At 34.9% G+C, this 13,169-nt stretch overlaps 1 protein-coding gene across 2 annotated transcripts; it reads left to right on the top strand.

The window, feature by feature from the left end:
• Positions 1-3,119: 3,119 nt before the first annotated feature.
• LOC114373941 (pentatricopeptide repeat-containing protein At2g33680) lies at positions 3,120-6,886 on the top strand. Of its 2 annotated transcripts, XR_003658491.1 has the most exons (4): positions 3,120-5,487; positions 5,796-5,878; positions 6,136-6,247; positions 6,382-6,886. XR_003658491.1 is itself a non-coding variant. In XM_028331519.1 (3 exons), exons 1-2 carry the CDS (start codon positions 3,330-3,332, stop codon positions 5,843-5,845), a joined length of 2,208 nt encoding a protein of 735 aa, XP_028187320.1. In that variant the 5' UTR covers positions 3,120-3,329; the 3' UTR covers positions 5,846-5,878; positions 6,136-6,886. The 2 variants fall into 2 exon arrangements, 1 of the variants encoding a protein (XP_028187320.1); XM_028331519.1 differs by having other exon boundaries at positions 6,136-6,886.
• Positions 6,887-13,169: the final 6,283 nt, after the last annotated feature.

Below are 13,169 nucleotides of genomic sequence, written 5' to 3'. Positions count from 1 at the left end.
AATTGGAGAGGTTCAGTTCAGTAACACTTTAGCGATGCTGACGAACCTACGTCAATGTCAACGCTGCGAAGAATAGCCTTCAAACAAATTACATACTGCGACAACCACTGAGAAACAACAGCCTCCTCGCCAGATTTTGCTGAACGTCGCTTCCAACCTCCGCGTCAATGAGAACCAAAGGGAAATGCGCCAATGTGAATCAGAGGGGGAAGATTCAGGTTAGTGCAAACGAAACACACGCTTTGTTTATTTGGCCCATTTATGCAGAAAACAACGCCGTTCCATTTTTTCTTTGAAGTGTAATTTTGAGAGACCATTTGAAATATTTGATTCGGTTTAATATTTTCTGGAATCGGATTAGGTATCTATTATATTTTTTCTTCAAAGCAAAATTGCATGGATTTGCAATGGTCTCCTAAGAAATTGTGTTTGTATGCTTGTCCTAATTGATGGAAACTCATCAAGTCATGCCAATTTATATTGGTTTTCAATTTTATTTGCAAGGTTTTTTTTTTAAGTAAAGAAAATTGTTGAATAGTTAATAAATAGACATGATAAAAGCGTATTGGTATTATTAAATATTGTCTTATTTTATATTTTTGTTTTACTTCATTTCTTAACTGCTTTGTTTTTTATTTTATTTTTTAAGTTGGAAAAGGGCAAATGTGGACATATGAATGTTAGTTCATTAATGGATTATTGAGATTTTTTATTAGAAAACATATTTACTAAAACAATTAGTTAAATAGTGATGTCCTAGTAATATAAAATAATTTTATATCTTCAACTAATCATAAATTATTATTTGTATGATTTATAAAATAATTTTATAAAAGTTAATAAATTTATAGTAAATAATAATTATGATTAAATGATCGTAAAAAATAATTTTACATTATCTGTACGTAATTATTTTTTTCTAAAAAAAATTAGGTGAAGGAAATGGCATCATGATTCAAGATAACGAAAACATAGTTGTATTGATTCATTTTATTAAACTTTTGGGCATGTCAGAAAATCTTTAAACTTATGATTCTTTTGTCTATTGACACTATTATATTGAGCATGCCATAGAAAATTATTGATAATTTTTTTAATATTTTAAAAAATGAGTAGTCCATGACTCCCCGGATCAACTTGTAGAGTTGGATTAACAAAATTTTAATCCGTCAATAAAGAGATTTTTTTCTTCCACCTAATAATATATTTTTTTACACATAAATTTTAAATAAAAATCATAAGTTTAATAAAAAAATCATATATGTAAAAAGTATATTATTATATTAAAATTATAAAATTAATTGTTATAAAATTTATTATATAAAAATTTATATTAAATATACATTAAAAATTTTAGTATTATATATAATAACATTAATTATTTTTTAACATAATTAACCTATTAACTCAATTGGTTAGAGTATCATATTAATAGCGCGAAAGTCACATATTCAAAACCTATCTAAACTATTAATTTTAAATATTTAGTAAAATATATTTTTAACAATTCTATAACAAATTCGTCCACTAAAAAAATTTCAATCCGTCATTAAATTGGTCCTATGTTCTAATTCAAAAATTTGGTAGCCAATGATAAAGTAACCCAAAGGGAATTGTTTAGGACACTCAACATTTTTAGTGGGACACCCAATAACACAGTAAAAGGACCAAAATGTCCTTCACATTTTCATGGATCCACGATTCGTATGAGTCATATGGTGTTTTTTTTACGGATTGTCAATCAAACTTATGCCTCTTGCATTATTAATAAAACATTCAAATCAATTGAGCTAATAGACACATTATGTTATAAACAAATAGTATCGCAATATATAATAAGCATAAAAATTATATAATGAGCTTTTCAATATATAAAATATATTTTTTAAATCTGTTTAAAATTTAATAATCTTGTACTTTACAATGTAAAATTAACTATTAAAATTTAGTTTTTTTTTTAAAAAAAAAGCAATACCCATTAAATCTAATAATCAACTACTAATGCTGTAAATTATAGTTGAAAGACACCTAAAATTCTAACAATATATTGTTTGAAAACAAAGTAATACATTTCTACAAAAATATTCTTAATTTAATATCAACTCTTAATTACTATTTTTTTAAAAATTGTTTACAAAATTTCTGGAACCCCACAAAAATAGGGCTTTAATAACCTAGTTTATATACTATCGTGATAGTAAAATTTTTTAAATTTCCTTTTTTGGAAATTTTTTATTCATTTAATTTGTTTACAAAATTTGATAATTAAACAAATTTGATATTTAATTGAATGATGTATTTAGATGTTTATTATAATGATTAAAAATTAAATAAACATGATATTTAATTGAATGATGTATTTAGATGCTTTTATAGCAATTGATAATTAAATAAATTTGATATATTTTTTTACATATGTAAATACTTATTAAACCTATGGTTTTTATTTATAATTTATATATGTAAACAAATTAATTATTAGATAAAAAATAATCATCCCAAAATATATTATGTAAATTTACATGTACATTAAATATAAATTAAAAATTTTAGTTTTATATATAGCGACACTATTTGTTTATAACATAATGTGCCTATTAGCTTAGTTGGTTTGAGTATTCCATTAACAATGCACAACGTCCAAGTTTGATCCCTGTTTGGACCATTAATTTTAAATTAAACCGTAAATTATATTTTTGAAAAAAAATCTTATGATCACGTACGGATTAGGAATCTGTAGGCCCAATACAAATTGTTGATCCGTATGAGCTAAAAAAACTCATACGAATCGGTGATCGTATGAGTCATACGGATCATCAATCCGTGTGAATCATACAAATCATATATTCAACAATTCGTCTGAGTTTTTTTTTTTTTTACGGATTGTCAATCCGTATGAACCTATGGATTGACAATCCATAAAAAAAAAACTCATGCGAAATGTTGATCTGTATAAGTTAAAAAAAAACTCATGCGAAATCGGTGATCCGTATGAATCATACGGATGTCGATCCGTATGAATCATATGGATCGTAGATTCGTGAAAAAATGAAGGGCATTTAGCCCTTTCATTGTGTTGCTGGTGCCCCAAGCAGTTCCCTAACCCAAATAGATTTGGTCCACTCAAATGAATTGGCAACTCTAATTATCAAGGTGAGCAAAGGGTCTGGTTCTCGGTTCAAGAGTCCAACCCGCTAGACCGAACCGAATTTAATAACACTTCTCTAGACCAGCTCCTATGTTCTCCCGTTATTAGAACTCAAGTGAAGTCTTAAGTCTCCTGAGTCCAAATCATCTGAACATCGGACTTCAACAAAGTGGATGCATGCATGCCTCTTCTTCCACTTTCTCACCAACACCTACAAGTGTTGCGCGCCCTCGTTCACTGCACCCGCCACAAACAACTACGCAAAGGTCGTGCCCTTCACGCTCGCATCCTCGTAACCGGTTCCTTCTCCTCCACTCAAATCGCCAACAGCCTCATCAACCTCTACGCCAAGTGCAGCCATTTCTCAAAAGCCAACCTCGTATTCGACAGCATCAACAACAAGGACGTTGTCTCATGGAACTGTCTCATCAACGCCTTCTCCCAGCAACAAGCCCACGCCCCCTCTCTTCACGTCATGCACCTCTTCCGCCAATTGGTGATGGCCCACAAAACCATTGTCCCCAACGCCCACACCCTCACCGGCGTCTTCACCGCCGCCTCCACCCTCTCCGACTCTCGCGCCGGCCGCCAGGCCCACGCCCTCGCCGTCAAAACCGCCTGCTCCCACGACGTCTTCGCCGCCAGCTCGCTCCTCAACATGTACTGCAAAACGGGCCTTGTTTTTGAGGCGCGTGATCTGTTTGACGAAATGCCTGAGAGGAATGCTGTTTCTTGGGCTACCATGATTTCTGGGTATGCTTCTCAGGAGCTCGCTGATGAGGCTTTTGAGCTCTTTAAACTCATGCGTCATGAAGAAAAGGGCAAAAATGAAAATGAGTTTGTGTTCACTAGTGTTCTTAGTGCCTTGACATGTTACATGCTTGTCAACACTGGAAGGCAGGTTCATTCTCTTGCTATGAAAAACGGGTTGGTTTGCATTGTCTCTGTGGCAAATGCTCTTGTGACGATGTATGTGAAATGTGGGAGCTTGGAGGATGCGCTTAAGACTTTTGAGTTGTCAGGGAATAAGAATTCGATCACATGGTCGGCTATGGTTACTGGTTTTGCACAGTTTGGGGATTCTGATAAGGCTTTGAAGCTGTTTTATGATATGCATCAATCTGGAGAGTTGCCTAGTGAGTTTACTCTTGTTGGGGTCATCAATGCTTGTAGTGATGCTTGTGCTATTGTGGAAGGGAGACAAATGCATGGGTATTCCTTGAAGCTGGGGTATGAATTGCAGTTGTATGTTTTGTCGGCTTTGGTTGACATGTATGCAAAATGTGGTAGCATAGTGGATGCTCGGAAGGGTTTTGAGTGTATACAACAACCCGATGTTGTTCTTTGGACTTCAATCATAACGGGGTATGTACAAAATGGGGATTATGAAGGTGCTTTGAATTTGTATGGCAAAATGCAGTTGGGGGGAGTTATCCCCAATGATTTAACTATGGCGAGTGTCCTTAAGGCTTGTTCTAACCTGGCAGCTTTAGATCAAGGAAAGCAAATGCATGCTGGGATTATTAAGTATAATTTCAGCTTGGAAATTCCGATTGGGAGTGCTCTTTCTGCCATGTATGCAAAGTGTGGAAGTTTGGATGACGGGTACCGCATCTTTTGGAGGATGCCTGCCAGAGATGTAATTTCGTGGAATGCGATGATATCTGGACTTTCTCAAAATGGTCGGGGTAATGAAGGCTTGGAGTTGTTTGAGAAGATGTGCTTGGAGGGAACGAAGCCTGATAATGTCACGTTTGTGAATCTTCTCTCTGCTTGTAGTCATATGGGACTGGTGGACAGAGGGTGGGTTTATTTTAAGATGATGTTTGATGAATTTAACATTGCTCCAACAGTAGAGCATTATGCTTGCATGGTTGATATCTTGAGCCGTGCTGGTAAACTCCACGAAGCAAAAGAGTTCATTGAATCAGCAACGGTTGACCATGGTCTGTGTCTGTGGCGCATATTATTAGCAGCCTCTAAGAACCATCGTGACTATGATCTTGGTGCTTATGCTGGAGAGAAACTAATGGAGTTAGGCTCGCTGGAATCATCTGCTTATGTGTTGCTATCAAGTATATATACAGCTTTAGGAAAGTGGGAAGATGTGGAGCGAGTAAGGGGGATGATGAAAGCCCGAGGGGTGACTAAAGAACCTGGTTGTAGCTGGATTGAGTTGAAAAGTTTGACTCATGTATTTGTTGTGGGAGACAATATGCACCCGCAAATTGATGAAATACGGTTGGGGTTAAAACTGTTAACCAAGTTGATGAAAGATGAAGGATATCAACCTCTTTTGGATTCATTGCCTCCTGAAACTATCAGTGATGATTTGAAAGGTATTATTTGATAAATGTTCCCATTCTTTACCAATCAATGTTTCCAATTAATAGAGTGATTTTTCTTTTGTTTTATGGATTAGGGTATGGTTTAATACTTTATTTCCTACTGTTAAAGAAGCCATCTTAGTAACTGTATTGAGAATTTGAGATAAATGCAAAGTGCATCTGAATCAACATCTTCTTGTCTTCAAACTAATTTGCTCCACCTGCTTGCCTTTTCTTTGTGGTTTATTATTGGTTTTTATTGATAGAGTTTCAACTTTTATTTTGATTCTTTTTATTTTCATTTTTCCTTATTCTTGTAGATCAAGAAGACAGCCATGAGATACAACTTAGGGTTTGTAGTGGCTTGTAGCAACATTGGGGAGATGATTAACTCATGCACAACGTAAGACTATTGTTCATTATATTCAGAAACCTCTATTTTATCTTTTTTGTCATTTCTTTGATTGAGATTTTTGTGTGAAGATTGCTTTTTACATTTGAGAAATTTGTCCTTTTATGTTGCGCATTTAGAAATAAGTCTGTTTACATTAAAGAATGTATGTTACCATTCTTCCTCTAATCCTAGAAGTTGTTATTACCACATTCTTGTTTTCTCCCTTAAAAAATATCTCAACTTAATAGTGATGTGTTCATTTTCAGGATAGCATTTCACCATCGAGTTGCAATTAGTGCATTGGTGTTGCTGTCTTCAATGTTTTGTGCTTTTTGCTGGTTGATTAGCTGAGGGCATTGTCACCCATCAAGAAACAAGGTAATTGACGTGCCAATTATTCGAATCTTACCCACTGCCAAAATTTTCAAGCTGCGATTGTTATGTGCAAATGATTAGTTCATTTATGGGGAAAATACTGACATGAATCACAATCCGAATCTTGAACTGGAAAGAGGTCAGCAGTCATTTTATCCTCTCAGGTCAATCAGTGGGAAACTAAGAGTGGAGCGGGTGGACAACCAGCTAACGAATTAGACCTGATTGAATTTCAACTCTATAATGCGTTGGGTCATTTGCACTCCAGACAACTATATGTGCTGGCAATATCTTAAACTCCAAGGTTGTTCTTTTCGCTCGTTTAAATTGGCAAAGCTCATATAGACCAGAAAGAAAGGCTAAGCTCATCAGTATACTACAGCCCCATCATATCATACGACCAAACACCTAGAGAAAACTTTTACAAAGAGCTATGGATGGAGTTCTAAAAGTACACTCGTATTTATTATTGGGTATAAGTTATGATGATAGAATTTTGTTCCTTGACTTTCAAATTGCTTGTTGTAAGTGTCAAGTTACCACACATCGAAGATGTTTCACTAAAACTACGCGAAAGAAAAATTGTTTTGCTAAATTCTGCTTTATTGTTGGAATCCATGGATCATTGATTGTTTTCTTCTACATTCACTTGCTGAGTTTGTGTCTTATTTACACTTTCGATCTTCCCTGGTGATACTGAATCCTCAACACCCAAGAGCAGTAATTCGAGGAAACCCTATCAGAGGTGAGAGGATAGGATTCTTCGGCACCACCCTCCATCCTTCTCATTCATTGTAGAAATATTTATTGATAGATGTAATTACATGATCTACAATAAGTTATTTAAAGAATTTTGGTTCTTGTAACCAGGTTGTCAGGGTTTGATATGATTTTCTAAACTGTTGGTTGTTCTGCGTTTATATGATTTGTTAAAGGAAATAAGTCATTTCTTGCAAAATTGCTTCTACATTAATATGATATTGTTGTAAAAATATACATATACTGATCTAAACATGCAAATCAATTTAAATGACATATTTAGATCAAATAGCGGAAATTAAAAATATTACGAGCGTACATTCAGCCATTGTAAATTGAACGGGAAACGGCGCACACACGAACCTGAAAGACAGTTTTGTTATTCCAGATCCTTACTCACTCTGAATAGATGGTGTATTTTTTCTGAATAGAGAAGTGAGTTTGGTGATACAAAACTGAGAGCACCCCATCCTATTTATAGAGTCTGTCCATCACAGAGTTCTCAACTTGTTATCAGAACGTGAGATAGGAAGTTATCAGTACGCGATATAAGAAGTTATCAGTACGTGAGATAAATGATGGGTACGTGATTTGTTACTGAAGGTGGTTGCAAATATATTTGCAAAGATATGGTTTGAATGTGGATGGAAAATGGACCAGATTCAAAATAACTAAATGTTCCAAAATAATAAAATAAAATATAACAAAAGATTTCGAACGTGAACGTGGGCGCTTCCAACATTCTCCCACTTGGTCCATTTAACCCAACATCAACCGTAACAAGAAACGTAATATATGAGTCATGGCGATAGGTCCTCTGATGATGAGTAGTATCTTCCCTGTACCACAATATATCAAGTCTCTCAACACTAGCTCTCAACTTAATGAATAAACCATATGTTTATTCTATATCTAAACCGAATGATTTTTCTCGAAATAAATAAATATGTGCACAAAATCATATGAGAAAATATCTAACTGAATAAGAGTTTCATTGAAAATAACAAACGTACGTACAATGAAATTACATCATGGAACCAAGTCTCATTCGTACTACATGATCCTTAAAATTCTTTGGTGGCATGCCTTTAGTTAAAGGATCAGCAATCATCAACTCAGTGTTGACGTGTTCAATGACCACTTTCTTTTCTTTAACACGTTCTCTTATGGCTAAATACTTAATGTCGATGTGCTTACTTCGACTTCCATTTTTGTTATTTTTAGCCATAAACACTGCAGTAAAGTTGTCACAATACAACTTTAATGGCCTAGAAATAGAGTCCACAACTCTAAGGCCAGATATGAAACTCTTCAACCATACACCATGCGAGGTAGCCTCAAAACAAGAAACGAACTCAGCCTCCATAGTGGAAGTAGCAGTCAAGGTTTGTTTGGTACTTCTCCAAGATACAGCTCCACTGGCTAACATAAAAATATAACCAGATGTTGATCTTCGTGAATCAACGCAACCAGCAAATTCTGAGTCGGAGTAGCCAATCACTTCCAGACAATCAGTTTGTCTGTACATGAGCATGTAATCTTTTGTTCCTTGAAGATATCTCATCACTTTCTTTGCAGCTTTCCAGTGGTCAATACCTGGATTACTTTGATATCTTCCCAAGACTTCAACAGCGAATGCAATATCAGGTCTAGTGCAAACCTGAGCATACATAAGGCTTCCAACTGCTAAAGCATATGGAATATTTTTCATGTGTTTCCACTCAAAATCATTTTTGGGGCATTGACTCAAAGCAAGTTTGTCACCCTTCACAATGGGAGCTACACTTGGTGAACAGTCTTTCATATTAAATCTCTTTAAAACTTTATTGATATAGGTTTCTTGAGACAAGCCTAAAATGCCTCAAGATCTTTCTCTATGGATCTTTATGCCTATGACATAAGATGCCTCTCCCATATCCTTCATATCAAAGTTCTTTGAGAGAAATTGTTTCACCTCATATAGCATACCCTTATCATTAGTCGCAAGCAGAATGTCATCTACGTATAATACAAGGAAACAAATCTTACTCCCACTGACCTTCTGGTATATACAGTGATCCATGACATTCTCTTCAAAGCTAAATGAAGAAATGACCTCATGAAATTTTAAATACCATTGGCAGGAGGCTTGTTTCAATCCATAGATGGACTTATTAAGCTTGCAGACTAAGTGCTCACCAACGCTAGATAAGAATCCCTCAGGTTGTTTCATGTAAACCTCTTCTTCTAGATCACCATTCAGGAACGTCGTTTTCACATCCATTTGATGTAGCTCAAGATCAAAATGAGCTACTAATGCCAAAATTACTCGAAGAGAGTCTTTCTTAGATACAGGGGAAAAGGTCTCACTGTAATCGATTCCTTCTCTTTGAGTGAATCCTTTAGCAACAAGTTTTGCTTTATGTCTCTCAATGTTGCCTTCTGAGTCTTTCTTTGTTTTGAAGACCCATCTACATCCGATGGCTTTTACACCAACAAGAAACTCAACGAGATCCCAAACTTGGTTAGATGCCATAGAATCCATCTCATCCCTCATAGCATTATACCACAAATTCGATTCCTTAGAACTCATGGCTTGTGAAAACGTCTCAAGATCATTTTCGGCTCCAATGTTGTAGTCTGATTCTTGTAGGTACACTACATAATCACTAGGAATTGCTGTCTTTTTTATTCTAGTAGATCTTCTTAATGTTGTTTGGTCATCTTGCTGAGGAACTTGTTCAACTGGTTCTTCACCAGTTTGTTCAATATCATCATGTTGTTCCTCACAAACAACTTGATCTACATGATCACTTTCAACAACTTGTGGAACTTCAATCACTGGTTGTCTAACACCCATTTTAACTTGAGGGGTGAGAATGACTACCAACCTATTACTTGTCCCAGAAGGTTCAGCTTCATAGTGATCCCTTTCAGAAGAAATGTTCCGAAATTGATCACTCCCACTGATCAAGTCATTTTCAAGAAACTTTGCATTCCTTGATTCCACAATCCTAGTGTAGTGGGATGGACAATAGAACCTATACCCTTTAGACCTTTCAGCATATCCAATGAAATACCTAGTAATAGTCTTAGGGTCTAGTTTCTTCTCTTGTGGATTATAAATTCTTACTTCAGACAGGCATCCCCAAACGCGTATATGTCGCAAACTTGATTTCCAACCTTTGAATAACTCAAAAGGTGTCTTTGAGACAACCTTGATTGGAACTCGGTTTAATATATACGCAGCCGTCTTAAGAGCATCAATCCACAAAAATTGAGGAAGCTTTACATTACTCCTCATGCTTCTCACCATGTCTAATAAGGTTCGATTTCTTCGTTCTGCCACACCATTCTGATCCGGAGAACCAGGCATAGTGTATTGGGCAACAATCCCATGTTCTTGAAGAAATTTTGCAAATGAACCTGGTGCTTGTCCATCCTCTGTGTGTCTACCATAGTACTCCCCACCTCTATCTGATCTCACGATCTTAATTTGTTTTCCACATTGTTTCTCAACTTCAGCCTTAAAAACTTTAAATGCATCTAAAACTTCATTCTTAGAATGAAGTAAGTAGAGATACATATATCGTGAATAATCATCTATAAAGGTTATGAAGTATTTCGGACTATTTGCATCCATGTCTGGACAACATATGTCTGTATGTATGATTTCTAATAAATTAGAACTCCTCTTTGCACCCTTTTTAGACTTGTTAGTTTGCTTACCCTTAATGCAATCTACACAAGTCTCAAAATCAGCGAAATCCAAAGTACTAAGTACTCCTTCATTTACTAATCGCTTGATTCTCTCAATAGAGATATGTCCTAATCTCCGGTGCCACAACATAGAGGATTCTTCATTCACAATACATTGTTTTAACCCAACAGAAACGTGCATATAAGTAGCGTCATTTTTCAATTCAATCGAATAAAGATCATCAACCAATTGACCACAACCAATAATTTCAGATTTATTTAGTAAATTAAAACCAAAGTCTGTAAAATTAAAATAAAATCCCAAAGGTGCAAGTTTAGAAACAGAAATTAAGTTTTTACAGAAATTAGGAACATAAAAAACTTTCTCCAAATGTAATTTAAAGTCACTACTTAAAACTAAGACGCACGTTCCAATGGCCTCTACATGCGAGCTCATCCTACTCCCTGAGTAGATGCACTGCTCACTTCCCACTGGCTTCCTTAGGCTTTCCATACCCTGCAAGGTATTAGAAACATGGATTGTAGAACCAGAGTCAATCCACCATGTATTATGATTCACATTAATCATATTAGATTCATAACAAACAAAGGCAAATGGTGTACCTTTCTTCTCAAACCAACTTTTAAATTTGGGGCAGTCCTTCTTCATGTGTCCTTTCCTTTTACAAAAGAAACACTTTGACTCCTTTTTAATTGTTGGTTGAGTCGGAATCCTTCCTTTATTGGTGCCTACAGACTTCTTCCTATCTTTTCCAGAAGTAGAAGTAGTCAAATTTACCTTCTCACCCTCTTCCATTATCAATCTCTCCTCTTCTTGAACACACATGGTCATCAATTCATTAATAGACCATTTATCCTTATGTGTGTTGTAGGAGATTTTGAAGGGTGTATACTGTTGAGGTAGGGTGCACAAAATGAAATGTACCAGGAAGGATTCAGACATAGTAACTTCCAGGGTTTTCAATTGAGCCACTATGTCCCTTAAGCGCATGATATGTTCACGCACACCCCTCATTCCAGTAAGCTTAATGAAAGAGAATTGCATAATGAGTGTGCTAGCAAGCGACTTCTCAGAGGTCGTAAACTGTTCATCAATGACTTTCAATAGATCTCTGACCTTATCATGCTGGTCAACTGAACCTTGAATACTAGCGGATATGTTGGTTTTTATGAACATAACGGAGAGACGATTAGATCTCTCCCACTTTTCATAAAGATCAACAACATCAGGTTCGCTAGTTTCAGTAATGGCCGGTGACTCATCCTTCCTTATAGCATAGTCAATATCCATCCAGCCCAAATGAAGGAGAACTCTTTCCTTCCAAACCTTATAATTATCACCTTCCAAAATGGGAAGGTCACAAGAAATATTCATAGATTGTGAAACTGCAAACAAACACACATGCTCATTAAGAAAATTTGAGACTAAACAAATGTCATATTTTGCCAATGCAAATCATGTCTCAATATATGAATCTAGTGACACAAAACTTGCCTGTGGGCTAAAGTCCTACTCAATTAGATTCATCATGCAACTTTATGATAAAACTATTAAATCATGTTCTTTTCCTTAATTCCTATGGGTAAATTAAGAAATATAATTTAATATTTTATGCTAATTAATCATACAAATATAACAAAATTTCTGTGGGTAGATTTCATCATATTACATATGATTAATCACAATTAATATTTCTAATGTGATTAAAAATTTAGCATATAATTTTACTCAATTAAAGATGTTGTGGCTATTCTCTAATTTAATAAAATTATATTAATCACTTAACATTCAAAAATAATTTTTGCATAAACATACTTAATAATGCAAATATGCTCAATATTGAATCATAAAAATTACATGTATACCAATTCAAAATAACATTGTACGTATATCCATTCAACATGTAATAAACTTTAAAGGATGAAATCCAATGCATACCAGTATTTAACATAATATTGCATGTTCATAATAACTTAGAGACACACAATTTTAAACTATTTGCGCATAAATCATTTATCCTTCAGAAGTTATAAATACACATGAACTGCATTTAATAAACAATTAAATTGCAGTAGTTTAGTGACAAAGGGAGTCCTTTCATGCTGCAGGTCAAGGGTTCAAAGCATGCCCAAGGCGTTTTCGTTTCATTTATACGTTAAGATAGAGCTAGTATCCTTGAGAGGCTTTGAGCCCCATCCTTAAAATTAGTCAACATTAGTCGGAGTTTGGTCAAAATTAGTTCAAAAATCATATTTAGAGTAGTTTCTATTTGATTGGACTTGTAAAAAATTACAAATCCAACGTTTCAAATCAAACTTTTAGCTTCCAATTCATTCATATTTTTCATGACTATCATATACCAAAATATTGATGAGACATACGCTGTTAGCAAACTTGAATGGGACACAATATTTTTTTTGTGTATGGAACAGAATGATTTTCTTTTTTAGCGGGCCTATCGGTAAT

Source organism: Glycine soja, chromosome 11 (genome assembly GCF_004193775.1).
Source record: "Glycine soja cultivar W05 chromosome 11, ASM419377v2, whole genome shotgun sequence".
Lineage (NCBI taxonomy): Eukaryota > Viridiplantae > Streptophyta > Magnoliopsida > Fabales > Fabaceae > Glycine > Glycine soja.
This window is presented reverse-complemented; position numbering and strand designations above follow the sequence as displayed.

Excerpts from the sequence above, each read along its gene's own strand:
- LOC114373941 (XM_028331519.1), top strand. The coding sequence starts at position 3,330 with ATGCCTCTTCTTCCACTTTCTCACCAACACCTACAAGTGTTGCGCGCC. Across the intron at positions 5,488-5,795 it reads TATCAGTGATGATTTGAAAG|ATCAAGAAGACAGCCATGAG; the intron begins GTATTATTTGAT and ends TTATTCTTGTAG.